Source organism: Periophthalmus magnuspinnatus, chromosome 22 (genome assembly GCF_009829125.3).
Source record: "Periophthalmus magnuspinnatus isolate fPerMag1 chromosome 22, fPerMag1.2.pri, whole genome shotgun sequence".
NCBI lineage: Eukaryota > Metazoa > Chordata > Actinopteri > Gobiiformes > Gobiidae > Periophthalmus > Periophthalmus magnuspinnatus.
Window position 1 is genome coordinate 9,065,262 of NC_047147.1, and position 13,692 is coordinate 9,078,953.

At 38.4% G+C, this 13,692-nt stretch overlaps 2 protein-coding genes across 3 annotated transcripts in view; both read right to left on the minus strand.

Moving 5' to 3' along the window:
- Window positions 1-1,652: 1,652 nt before the first annotated feature.
- Window positions 1,653-6,355, minus strand: rpia (ribose 5-phosphate isomerase A (ribose 5-phosphate epimerase)). Its single transcript, XM_033988803.2, has 9 exons — window positions 5,946-6,355; window positions 5,330-5,390; window positions 4,391-4,446; window positions 4,185-4,244; window positions 3,956-4,020; window positions 3,803-3,871; window positions 3,549-3,690; window positions 3,030-3,129; window positions 1,653-2,717 (listed from the first exon to the last, which is right to left on the minus strand). The coding sequence occupies exons 1-9, from the start codon at window positions 6,108-6,110 to the stop codon at window positions 2,620-2,622; spliced, it is 816 nt and encodes a 271-aa protein (XP_033844694.1). The 5' UTR covers window positions 6,111-6,355; the 3' UTR covers window positions 1,653-2,619.
- A 2,185-nt stretch (window positions 6,356-8,540) lies between these two features.
- Window positions 8,541-13,692, minus strand: part of slc4a11 (solute carrier family 4 member 11) — a 93,396-nt gene continuing 88,244 nt past the window's right edge. For both annotated transcript variants that reach the window (XM_033988102.2, XM_055230950.1), the window contains exons 18-20: window positions 13,432-13,627; window positions 10,947-11,116; window positions 8,541-9,614 (exon numbers count right to left, since the gene is read on the minus strand). In XM_033988102.2, coding sequence (XP_033843993.1) covers window positions 9,548-9,614; window positions 10,947-11,116; window positions 13,432-13,627 — 433 coding nt within the window. In that variant the 3' untranslated portion in view covers window positions 8,541-9,547. The remainder of the gene's footprint in view (window positions 9,615-10,946; window positions 11,117-13,431; window positions 13,628-13,692) is intronic.

A 13,692-nucleotide genomic window follows, 5' to 3' on the forward strand; every position in this document is an offset into this window, starting at 1 on the left:
TTACTAATCACAACACGATTGCTCAAGAGGACTGTCAGTTAAAAAGGCGGGACTTCCGTGGTTCAGCCTCCCAAACAGTGAAGCTGATTGGTTCGCGCTGCTGTCAGTTAAACTCACGCATGCGCAGAACGAGCAACCGCACATCGAAAGCAGAAGGTGATGCAAAATAAGTCCCCGATGGCGTTTCCGTATTCTGGGCGGTGATTGGAGGATAATACCACTTTCTGACCAATCAAAAACAAGGGTGAAGTTATGGAGAGACCTGATTGGTTATGCCTTGGCTCAGCTGAGCAAATGAAGCCCTGTGATTGGCTGAGAGAGCTGTCATTCAGAGGGAGTTGTCATGAGAACGTATGACATGAAAACACCAACGTGGCTGTATTTTAACGGCGCAGTTCCTTGTCACGAGTTAAACCTTTTTTTTCACTTCACTGTAAACAAACCAAAAGGATATTACATAATATGGGCAGATGGAACGTTATAGAAATACACAGTCATGTTGTCACGATCTAGACAAAGACAAAATACACTATCAGTATCAGCGGACCCGCTGCAGTAATATCTTTATTTTTATATCTCTATCATTATTATAGAACAGCTACACTCTGATCTTTCACTGGGTGTTTCAGTGGAGGCTGTGGAAACTGCAGTTTGACTTTTGTACTAAATTATGGAGATAATATTGAGCCTCTACTATGAACCCTTTAGGTGCAGGGTGATTAATTTAAACCCCATCACTGTACACTCTATGAAAAAGCGAGTTAGCCATCACTATCTGAGAACAACAGTGTATAAAATGTATTTACTTGATAGTGTGCCTGAATATCTCACTTGCTGGACATTAATTCTGGAACTTTTAAAACAAGAGCTCATGAGCTCATGTGCTCTTGCACAAGTCTAAAAACTGGCTGCACCAGAACTGAAATAGAGAATAAAAGCTTTTTGCTCTTTTGCCTCCCAAGAATGCAATGCATTTCAATACATGCAGAACTGGATATATTGGTGCAGTTAGCACACTTTAATGATCTGGTGATTATGCAATCACACCTGCATCTGTTTAATGTTTTAAATGGCCTCTGCAGTTATTTGTTTTGTAAGTATTTTTCTGTATTTGAACAGGGCACCCATGAAAAGGGCTCTCCCTATGTAAATAAAGATAAATAAAATTTAAAAAGATACACATGTAACTTATCAACCCCTCAAAATATTCTACAGTACGGCATTCAACTTCAAATTTTTTCAGTTACAGATGTTTTTATATTAAAAAATACCCGAAATCAGGCATTTTCACTGTGAGCGGTATCCTCTCCTCAGAGCTGATCTGTAATTTGACCTGTCTCCATGGAGATAAAAGTCTAATGCCATAGTGTGGAAAGCATGCAATGACAACACGATGGAGACAAGCAGGTGACAGAAACTCCACCAGAAAGGTTACACAGTACACCTTTAACTAAATAAATGACAATAATCTTGGAATTATACCGATTTATATAAAGGCCATATGAGGTTGCATGACTCATCTCAGCTGACAACGTCCTGTGAGACAATTTCTGGCGCCCTCAAGTGACAAACTGCAGAATTACACCACTAGAACGCAAGATAGAGACAAAAAAAGAATTATAAAGTTAAACATGCATCGAGGAATAAGTCAAGGAGGCAGAGTGTTTATGGTCCTGTATTTAAGGCCAAATAAAAATGTACCGTCACAGTAAAACCATATTCACAGTCACATTGGCAGATTTTACAGAAGGAATGCTGGTGAAAAAACATGCACATAACAAAATGACAATGACAAAACAGTCAATATTTAATTTAGATGGAAAGACTAAATAAAAAAGAGAATGCAGCATCTTGAGTAAAACTACATTTAACATTTGACCAAAATGCTGAAAATTGCACTAAAAAGGTTCACTGTCAGATTGTGCAACAGAAGGTTCACACTTACTGATGTGGTTCAATTTATAATAATGATGATTTGCCATTTATCCAAAGACAGTGCATGAGTTTGGTGATGCATGGCTTATTTTTGTTGGTTTTCTAAAGATGAGATGGGACCAAAGATTCATGTTGTCACGTTTAAAAGGCACAAATAATAAGAGGGAGCGTGCGTGATGGAATTTGTGAATAACATAATGCATTTTTGAGAAAGTTCAATAATTGTACATCAATGCAGTTTAAGCTCTTTCTCATATTTATACATCTATTGGTCTGTTCACTGGTTGTGTATTTCTCCAGGTATGGTGGAGAATGGAGTTGACAGGAACACCCCCTTCTGTCGACAGTAAAGAATAGAATTTGGGTTCATAATATTAGACTTGACATCATGATTAGATTTAATTAAATATTAATCAATCATTAGTTACAATACTGCAATTTGGATTTAAGGCAGGTCTTCAGACAGTATGGCCATCTTCCTGACAAGGAAGTACGGTTTTCGTGGTTTGACCAAAGAGGCGGTTAGAGTTGAATAATCAGGCACTTCCAAAATCAGATGTTGTTCTGTCCAGTTATTCTATAATGCTGGGAGTTTGCCTGGACATGTTTTCGGATTTTAAATGAGGGAAGGTCACTTGAGGAAGAAGAGGTCACTGAAGAGGAGAAATTACTCAGGCAAACTGCTCAGTGCATCACAGCATCCCGCGTCTTAACACTGCCGTCCTCCATCCCAAAGTACGCTCGCTCAGCCATACCCACAAACAGACCCGTCTCCACAACGCCTGCAGGGGAGGTATAAGATAGAACCTTTTATATTCTATGCCAAAACCATAATTTATACATAATTATGGCCAACCATACAGAAAGAAGAGTTTCATTTGCACACATGCAAATTTGTATTTTGTGTACCTGAAATAATCAGAAAAATAATGCAATGGCAGGTCACACAGCCACAAATTAGTAAGTAAAGAGGTGTCTTTCTCTAATTTGCTTGTCACAAGAATAAGTTTTAAATGTTCGAAAGAATAAACTTCAAAAAAAGCTTAAAAAAGGCAGAACAACAAATATTTAATATTTAAGAAATATTTTCTCACCTGGAATCATCTTGATGGCTGTGTGGACTTCTTTCCAGTTTTGAGCCTGTTCAAATTTCCAGTCCAAGATAAAGTTACTGTTGTCAGTCACAACTGGACCCTGATAAAAAGAAACATAAGTACTGTGGTTTTACTCCTGTATGTAACTGCAGACAGCCAGAACGCCCCCTAGTGTTACATGCATCAGAGATGTTCAGTGATAATACATTATTGACAACCCAACGCTGACATAAAAAAAGTTATATAATGTTTTGTATTAATGCAACTTTTTCCAGTAAAATAACCTCAAGCACTTGCATTGAAAGCCAAAGCATCACATAACTTTTTAAATATTTGCTGTTCCTAAAGTGTCAATGACTCATTGTAAAAGCTAAAACTGGTTTATGTTTTCCTTATTCTTTTGAAAAGTCAATGCAAAGCTGTCAACATCTTAGAGTCAATTGTGAAACTGATTTTGAAAGTCAGTTATGTCAAAACCTTTGAGCTTATTATAGGAAGAGAAATAGCTCCTTCACTTACTGCTTTGCTGACAGCCATACGGAGGTTGACCTCACCCCCGAATCGTCGGGCGATCGTCCTGGAGATGGGGATGTATGCCATGGGAATGACCTCGATGGGAACGCCCTTCTTCCACTGTTCTCCCAGAGCTTTGGAGTCCTTCCTGGAGAGAAAATGCATTAACATGCCCTTTCATTATAAGGATTATAATGGTTAAGACACAGAATATTACATCTTATCATAATGAAACTGCAATGGTAAAATTCTACACAAACCTGAAGTCAGCAATAACCACAAAATGTTTTGCAGCGCCAGCCACAATCTTCTCCTGAGTCAAGCAGCCTCTGTGATGCATAGATAATAAAATGTAGACCAATAAGTCACAGGATAAAGGACAAACAAACCTAAAAGACATTCAATAAACTCACCCTCCACCTTTGATCAGTGAGAGATCAGCGTCCACTTCATCTGCCCCGTCAATCGCCACATCGAGCTGAAACAGACATTACTACACACTTAAAAAAAAAAAAATCCTGGACAGTAATAGCAGAGAGTACAGAGACAATCTAATGCTTGAGTTTATTTGCAAAGAGAAGGATAATTCAAATGCATGAGGTGTGAGAGCCAGTAAGTCAATATTACACAAATCCTCCATACCTCTGGATGCCGGTCCAGATCTGACAGAGTGAGTCCATGCTGCAAAATCAATTGACGAGCCTACAGCAATTCAAAAGATTAAGAGGACATGAATAAAGCAACTGATGATCAAACGCATAATAAATCCCATATAAATAATATAATTGAAGGATAATCCCAGGTTAAATGCTTTAAATCCATAAATAATTTACAGAACTGAAACCAACCTGGAATGAGGTGGGGACACAGATGATGTTGAGCTTCTCCTGACGCACTCTGTCCGCTGTCAAAGGAAATACAAAGCAAAATCAACACATTAAATCAAGACTTGGATAATTACAGGTTTGTGACTTTCCATGGCTTCTCCCTAGGGTGACAACCTCAAATTGTAGAAAAAGAGGGACATGTTGTTGAATGTAGAGGGACACATTCAGGAAATTTAAGCTCATAGATGATAACTTGTGTTGTTACGTAAGTAGGCTCTTTAATGTCTTCTGTACCTGCCCAAGAACTGCAGATGGAAAGTAGTTTGTAGTGAAATCTGGCACAAAGCATCTTTTGTGTGCACTGTTCTTGTTTTAACCAAATAAATAAAATATCTGCAATAAAATAACGGCAATAACACCATATGATTTTTACATTCTGTCCGTGGTAAAGCGCAGAGAGATTGTAGCAATAGGTGCAAACTGTCAACACATTACAACCCTCTGTGCCATTACACCCAAATAGTTTCGATTTCATTGTGACAAAAAATATCATCTTGTTTATGTCTGTGCAAATCACTTTCTGTTTTTTGTGTCAACAATATAACAACAGTGAAAAGGGGACATTGTCTAAATATGGTATGGACTGCAGGAAACATCATGTATTGAACGCGGGGACAATTTACTGTATTTAACTGATAACTTATAGTGGAATGGAATTGTAACGAAATGTGTATTTTAATGTGCGTTCACCTGCCCCTGGGTCTGCAGATGGAAAGTTGCAGTAGCTAAATCTGGTAGAAATCATGTTTTCTTTTGTAAGATTAATGAATTTGTAAATGGTCCCTGACAAATAAAGAATAAAGAAAAGAAAGAAAGATAGATAAGAGGAACAAGGGACCAGGGGCTAAATGGGGGGGTCAAGTGGTCATCCTACTTCCCTTTGTAGCTTTCTGAACTTACCCAGCCTGTCCACAGCATAGACAATGGTCGATCCACTGCCCACTCCCACCACCTGGTTATTCTGCAAAACACATTTTATCAGTGAAAACAGGGTCTATTTCAACAGTTAGGTCAAAATGCAGGTCAAAACTCCAAAGATCCATGCCGAAATGTATGTGACTGCACACACCTGCCCTTAAAACCTACATATTTTGCTCATGATTCATTGTGTTGTCTCTTATCACTGCCATTTGGATTAAACCTCGCTGAGCACGTGTAATGCTATCAGTGTGTTATTTACATGTCAAACATTGCTCTTTTCTTACTCCTATGCGCCCTGGGAATTACAACTTTAACTCACGTGGTTACAACACTGCAGTATATTTAGTTTCTCAAGCCCCACACACTTTTTTTAGCCTGTGTCCTAAATAAACACGACAGGAGTTGAGTTTATCCCGTGGTTTAAATATTAGATAAGTTAGCAAACAAGCTACAGTTAACGCTAGCTAAGCGTGTAACCGTTAGCTACATGCACAACAGGAGCCAAAACAAACAGACAGAGGTTAAATAAACTCATCAAAACGGTGAAAGAGGATGTTTTGATGAAGTCAAAAAGTAAATGTGGTCTTCCTCGCACCTGTACATGGTTGTCCACAGCAGCGTAGGCGGCCAGTTTCTTCGCCTCCTCTGCCATGATGCTAGCGGCTCTGTGACACTGGAAACACGCGTGTTTTACGGAGGCTGAGGCGGACAGGAAACTAGCGAAGAGGTTAGCGTGAAAGATCCACCCCCCAGCGCTCATGACCGGCCCACGGACACGAGACACAGCAGGACCGGCAGGGTGGGATCAGCCCTATCCGCCCACAGAAGCTCGAAGGACGGCTTTACACTGAGCGAAGTCCGGTCCCTGCTGCGCCACGCATGTCCACGTGTGTCATTTTAGTCTGCAGGAGATTATGTGCAGCCAACAAATACTTCAACCTTGCACTAAGATTAACTGTAAGTGTTAGTTATTGCTTTGCCTGGAATGTTTCACAGTATGGCATTAGATTTATCCATCGTTCATTGCATTAGGTGTTATGATTGCTCAGTAAATACCTTGAAAAACATGAAATTGTGGTCACCTCTCCACAGAGATGACCTGTAACTTGGCAACTTTAATGCCATACTGTGGAACACTCAAGGCACAGCAATAGCATCTCTAAAACATCTCTAAGTACAAAAGTTAGAAACTGCACCTTTAAATCTAATTAACATGAGGCTCATGATTAACATATTAAGTTAAATTAATGCAACACAGAAGCTAAAAATGCAAATTAATATGATAAACTTTACTTCTCCTCAAATGACACCTTTTCATTATGCTCAAATAGAAAATTGTACTTTTCATTTCCATGTTTTCTCCTCCTAAAATAAACATAGTTGAGAAAAAAAAAACCATATCAGGACAACATATGCCACTACTATTTTTTTATTTGGCAAACAGCTTGAGATAATCTCTCTTTTTCAGTGTACAGTATATATTTATATATACTATAGGAAACCAACACATTCTTTTTAATACCCATTTTCTCATTTTTACATCTTACAGCTTACAAATATAGCTGATCTTTTTGACAAAATTACAGATTCTGTTGACACCTAAATTAGTATGCTATATAAAAATCCACACATCTTACATTCATGATTAGAAAAAGTAGGCTATTATATGAAATTGGGGGAAACTGAAAAGAAACAAAACATCACAATTTTCAAACAATTCTGAGAGTTTTGAGGTTCGGAGAGAGGCAAAGGAGCAGTGCTGTGACGCCATCCAAAATTTAGTCCTCTGAGCGTTTCTGCCATATTGTAAAACTGTCAGTAGAGATATCAAGGAACAACAATACCGCCACATAAGAATAAAAATGATTGGTCCAAAGATTGAAACGTTCTCGCCATGGATTATTTAACCAAGAAAGTCGATTAAAAACTAAACCGCTGCTTTGCAAACTGTACATACTGTATCACTCCATACCTCGCAATCTTCTCTTTCCAAGTGCTGTCTATAAGGCTTAGTCCAGAGATTATGCAAATGCAGAGCTGAGCAGTGCTGTCGCTTTTTCTGCTTTATCTTCAGCTCAAATTGGACATCTTTTTCCTCACATCTGTAAGACAACAGTGCTGCATGAGGGAGCTGCCATAGGGAGACTGGGGAAGCAAATACTCAAGGTTAGATTGGCAACGTCACTCTGGCATCTTTTTGGGGAAAACTAGTCTTCAAAGCTTCAAGTAAACTATTTCAAAGAAGATAACGTGGCTAGGTTTTGTCTTGTGAACATATAAGGAAGGAGCAATGGCACATTGATGTGTGCTGTAAGTTGTCACAATACTAAAATTTCAAACGTGATTTCGATATGAAAGTATCAGTATCTATTACTATCGTCATTTATATAACACTATTTTTAGACATTATAATCTCTTTTAGTCATAATAATTGTAGTTTATTTAATATAATGTGGTCTTAAAATGGTGAGCAAACAAAAAGTATTCATGAAGGTCCAACTTTGTTCTATTTTTTCAATGAGTATCTAGTTTCTATCTATCCCTTGTGTATCACTTAAGGCCCTCAGTCTCTGCGCTAGGCTCCAAACATGTTCATTCCCAAACAGACATAGACATAACATATACAGTACGAATAGTCTTAGATGTGATAGAAGACACTATTGTTTTCCCCCAAAAAGGGTTATAGCGATGTGCAGCTGTTGTTGAAGGACGTTCGGCCAATCTAACCTTTTGTCTGGCACTGTGAATGCCAAAAAGCTTGATGCAACATCTGAATCAGCGGAGAGTTGAACCCATGTGAATGGACTAAAAAGTTGTTCAAAAATACTTTGCTTGGCTGATGAGTCGCTGGGAAAGTGTGACCCGTCAGTGAAGTGCGTTGGTATACACAGTATTGCTGAATATTGAGCGTTGCATTTGTTTTTTTTCTGAGAAGTTGCTTGCTACATGTCCATTGGCATCGCATTGTATTAAAAAAAACCCAGACAAGTCATGCTGGAAGCAAACTGCTGCGTAGGATTTTTCTGTTTTTTGTCTTCTCGTAGATATTAGTGGTCCAAAGGAGGCCTGTGTTGGATTAGTACATGAAAACATTTGCAAGCATTTATCTAATCAAAACACCAAATAGAAAACAATACCAGATTAGTCTAAACTCTTCAACACTTTGCTCACAAAAATAACAAAATAAGCATTTGGTCAATAATTCAAAACCTGTTAATTTTAATGTTTTACACATCTTTAACATTTTTTTGTTCCCAAAACTGAAGGGCAGATGACATAACATGAAAAACGAGGGGAAAAACAGACACCCAAAATACATTAAACTATGGACAAATAGAAAAAAGTAATCTCTGTCCAACAACAACATTGCCTTTAAAGATAAAATAAATATTTCTATCTCAAGCCAACCTAAAATAGTTTGTCATATTGCAATAATATACTCTATATATTTATAATTTGTTAAAGATTTAATAATAATAACTATATGTTTTGGTTTGTGCTGTCTGTCTAAATAATTACATCTAGGTAATATAGTGTATGTGTGGAATGTATCAGGTAAATTCCACCTTAAAAATGAGGTTTGGTGGCAGTGGACAAACTCACTCCTCCCTGTTTAATATTGACTCTATTAGAATGACTTACCTAAGCAGACATCAGCGTCCTTCACAGCTAAAAGGTGGAGGAATGTCAATTTAACACTGAACAATGACACAAATATAAAAGATTGTTTCGCACACTCACACAGACCAGACCGTGCAAGTGTTTTCTAATGGACCAGTGTAAAAACGCAGAGTGCAAAGAGTTGAAAGAAAAAAGCTTATTGGTTGTTACATTGCACCTGTTTTCAATAGCTTCCTGACAGCGTTCTGGACTTGCACGGCCGGTGGTGAGTCGTGGGGCGGGTAAGCGAGTGTAAAATGTAGCATGTAAAGTAAGGAATGAGAGAGGAGCATGGAGGTATATGGCACTGAAGGAGCAGATGGTCAAACACAGGTGAAACTGGGAGGTGCCTCCGATTGTGTCTTTCTGTTTGACTCAGCTCTCATTTCCAGTGCTTCACCTGTAGATTGTTCTTTATCAAAAATCTAAACAGTCGATGTTTCCTTTTTGCTTCCATAACAGTTTTGCATTGAAAAGTGTCTTTTTTAAATCCTCTTTTTTTTTGTTTTGTTTTTCCACAGCGGTCCCTCTGTGCAGCTACATGTGCTGAGCATCCATTATGTCCAAGTATTTGGCCTCAATGATATGAGGAAGAACATTGTTCCTGCACACACACAAAAAAGACAAAAGTCAGAAAAGATTTAACTTCTCAACTGCACATAAGCACAGATAAGTTTACTTTATCACCCTGAGTGCTTCTTTGTGATGAAGTTTCCACAACCAGTGAAGACAGTTTACAAAGTTCTTAAAAATATACAATTATTTATTGAACAATTTCCACTGGGCTGACACTGCAGTCTATGAATTATTCCTGTGTGCATCTGCAGACAGACTCCTTGCTCATGAGGTTGGTCAAATTTAACAAAGAGCATGGTCGGATAAACTACCTCTGAATACTTCGTTATCCACAGCTGAAGCACCACTGAAATCTAAAGAACAGCATTAGCTATGAATGGGTGCATGGTTGAGCATCTGTCCAACCAGGAACATTCTGTCCTGTTGTTAATGAAATTATTTATTTCATAAGTTTACACTATATTTTGACGAAAGGGACATAATGTTCCTTTAAACTTTAGAGAGCTCAGATTATGCTATTTTCTGATCTGTTGTTATAATTGAAAACATACCTGGGCTTCTGTTTTGTTTCTTTCACACGTTTAACACTCAAACACTTCATATTTATGCTGAGTTCTTCTCTCAGACTGAAAACACTCTGTTCCACCTTGTGATGTCATGTGCTAATACAGGAAGTGCTCCACTGTGTTTTTAAACTTCATGCACTTTCACTAGAATAATTTGGATGATGTCATCCCTGGAATTGCCAATCTCTATTATGCAAAGGGTAAACAGTAACTTGAAAATGTACTTGGAAAATTCATGACATCACAAGGTGGAAGAGAGCATTTTGACCTTTGGAGATGTAGACAAATAATAAAGTGTTACTCAAACATGTGTGAATGAAACAAACACAACTCGAGGAATGTTTTTGAAGATGTAACAACATTATAACATGGCTTAAAGCTCACAAGCATCCATTTTGTATAATAGAGAACTTTTAAGTAATTTGCCCTGGTATGTGTGGGAAGCTTACAGAATCAGAATCAGAATCAGAATCAGAAGACTTTTATTGCCATAGTCTGTGAACACAGTTCACAAACTAGGAACTTGATACGGTGAAAAAGTGCAACATAAACACACTGAATAAATACAAATACAAATAAGAGCATGCACAAACTGTACTTGTACTAACCTGAGCATTCCCAAATAAAAAAAAAAAAAAGTTAATCTACCTGGATGTCTATCTGTCATATTGCATCTGAGCTCAATGATAAGTTAACGAAATCTGTGTAACATGCACAAGTTCCAGCAGCAGAGTGTAATGTAATGTATGCATGGGCCCAAGGGAAGGTGAAGTTGTCTCTGGTGGAGGTGGTACCTGATTGGGATTAGCAGGATCATGACCAGAGGGAAGATCATTTTCATGTATGGGATGGGGTACATGCCGAACGTGCACAGTACCAGCAGCTGCATCATCTGGAGGAAAGTGAAGTAGTGGATCTTCCTCTGGGGCACTTTGCGGATGTAGTGGGTGGGAGGGTACGACGTCTGCGCATGAGAGAGGATCAGAGCAGATTAAAAACACAATCCCTTTTCTCACAGTCAAGCCTTACAGACAGTGCCCAGGGAAAAGGCTACTCACACTGGGATAACTCTAAGGGCAGACCTCATCTTTTCAATAAAACAACCGGTATGGAATTCAATATTATTTCTTTTCCTCAGTGGGTTTTATTTTATTCAGTGAGGAGGTGTTTGTTGTTTCAAGGTAACCTAAGACGTTCCAATGTAGTTATTTTCTCCTATAGAATGAAGTTGTCTGAGCCTTTCTATGAACAAACAGGCCAGACAGTACAGCAGGTTATACTTAAACACATCAGTACTTGAAATTCAGTGGGTCAACTTAACTGAGAAGAGCTGTTATGGTTTCAAGGTTACATTGTGGTGAGCAGATTTTTGTAAGAATAACTGGAGGTGTCCTTGATACAATTTGCTGGGGACAATAAGCTCCATAACACAAATTGATATAAGCTGTGCTAAGATAGAATGGCCCACAAGTTGAGAGTAAATTTTTGTGTTGAAAAGACTGCATCTTCAAATAGACAGCACTTCAATCACTCAAATACCTGTACAGATTCATAATATCTAAACTAAACTATCTAAACCTTTATCAGTATTATACAGTGATAAAATGTGGAATTGACCTTGTGGTGGTGGCAAACCAATAAAACTGCATGCAAAAAGGACACCAGAGTCAGCAATTACTAATCCTTGTAAAGAATCAACAGCTCCATAAGAAGGTACAACTTGATTGTAAATGTTTACCAGCTTCATGTCTTCATCATGTATCAAAAGATGTTTTTTAATGTCATCTACAATTGAGAAATAAGCAATCTGAATGTGTATAAAACATAAAGATGACTTGATATAGGAATGAAAATTAAGATTCCAATATTATTACTGAATGAAGAAACAATGATAATCTATTACAGGAGGTCGTGTCAACTCTACTGTCACATTTATTCTCACTATAATCATAACAATAAAATTTGAACACAGCTCTATCTATCATGTCTTTTGCATCCAACATAAAGAATTACATCTTACATTAGCACCACATACTTTAACATGTGCTCTAAATCACAAAATGTAGTAGTTAAATATCAGCTTGTTTTCAAAGTGAATTACATATGCTGCTAGTTGATTCTTACAGTTCCCTCTCACAGACATCTGGGGGCGCTAGTGTGTGGCTAGAGGAAACAGACTAGTTTTACCTTTGAGTGAAGGTGAAATCGGACACAGAACAAGAAATTGAGCTACATGTTTCAAACGGTCTCTCTTCAGTTTTTACGAGGGGCATACATGATTAAAATGACGACACGTCGATGATGTAGCAGTAATTTAATTCTCTTGATTAACACATAATCCACATGAAATTATAGCAGGTTCACACTTAACACACATTATTTGTAATATGTATAATAAGAGCATTAGATACAGTTAGTGGTTTACACTGGTGAGAGGAACAAAGAAAGCCACCAAAGTGTTACTTTTCTTCAGAGCATGATTCTTAAATTCACCTTGTCGTGAAACTGAACTTTAGAAAAATGCAAATGTGGTGTCACGACTCGCACCAAGGTTACGTCCACACACTCACATGCCACACCTCGAGTAACCTTTTAACATTTTCACCCACTTAATATTCTTGTCTCAATATCTGGCAAAAACACAAGGTATAAATTACCTAGATCAAGATGGTTAAGCAGCCCCCGTTTAACCGCTTTGTGTGCAGTTAGTACAGGTCCAGTTCAATGCACTTTCAATTCTTTCAGTAATCCTGATGCCTCAACTGTACTCAATCAATCATTGAATATGTATTGTTACTTATCAATACAGCACTGACCTAGTGGGCAAACAGACGTAGAAAATGTCTTGGTTTTAAGTGGGTAAACCATCTTAAAGGCACACTGTGTAACTTTTCTGGGGAAGGTTATCCCACCTGCTTGTCTACACGGAGATTGCTTTGCCTGGAATGTTCCACAGTATTGTATAAAACTCCATCTCCACAGAGAAAAGCAGGTGACATCACCAGGCAAAGCTACAAGTCAGATTTGTGGAGAGGTGAGCCCGTTCATGCAAAACAGTGTACAAGACATTGTGTGCGTGCTGTGAACATGCTGTGGAACATTCCAGATAAATCAATAATATCTCCATGGAGAAAAGCAGGTGGCAAAACCCCAGCAGAAAAGTTACATAATGCACTTTTAAAGGAAATGAACCCTAAACCTTTGTACTGTGAGGTGAGAGTGCTAACTTACTATGTCACTATGGCAGTTTAGAGACAAAAGGTTAGGAGACAGTCTCACCTGCTCCTTGAGTAGCAGCGCCATGCGGTCACACATCTGGTTGCCGTCGATGGAGGTGAGAGCGATGTAGAGGAAGAGGCCATACAGGACGGGTTTAGGGATCCACTGCAGCGGGACGGGCAGAAGCAGCACCGACACTCCGATGAAGATGTTTGCAGCAAGAGACGTCAACCGGGTCTCCTTCACCTGGACAATACTGACCGCACAGATACATACATGTCAATGAGGGCATGTCATCAAATATGCATACTGTAACTTTAG

Bases quoted from the DNA above. Each gene is read 5' to 3' on its own strand.
- rpia (XM_033988803.2), bottom strand. From the start codon at position 6,110: ATGAGCGCTGGGGGGTGGATCTTTCACGCTAACCTCTTCGCTAGTTTC. The intron at 5,391-5,945 runs GTGCGAGGAAGA...TGTGTTTTGCAG, and splicing joins CTGTGGACAACCATGTACAG to AATAACCAGGTGGTGGGAGT. The intron at 4,021-4,184 runs GTATGGAGGATT...TGTCTGTTTCAG, and splicing joins ATCTGGACCGGCATCCAGAG to CTCGATGTGGCGATTGACGG.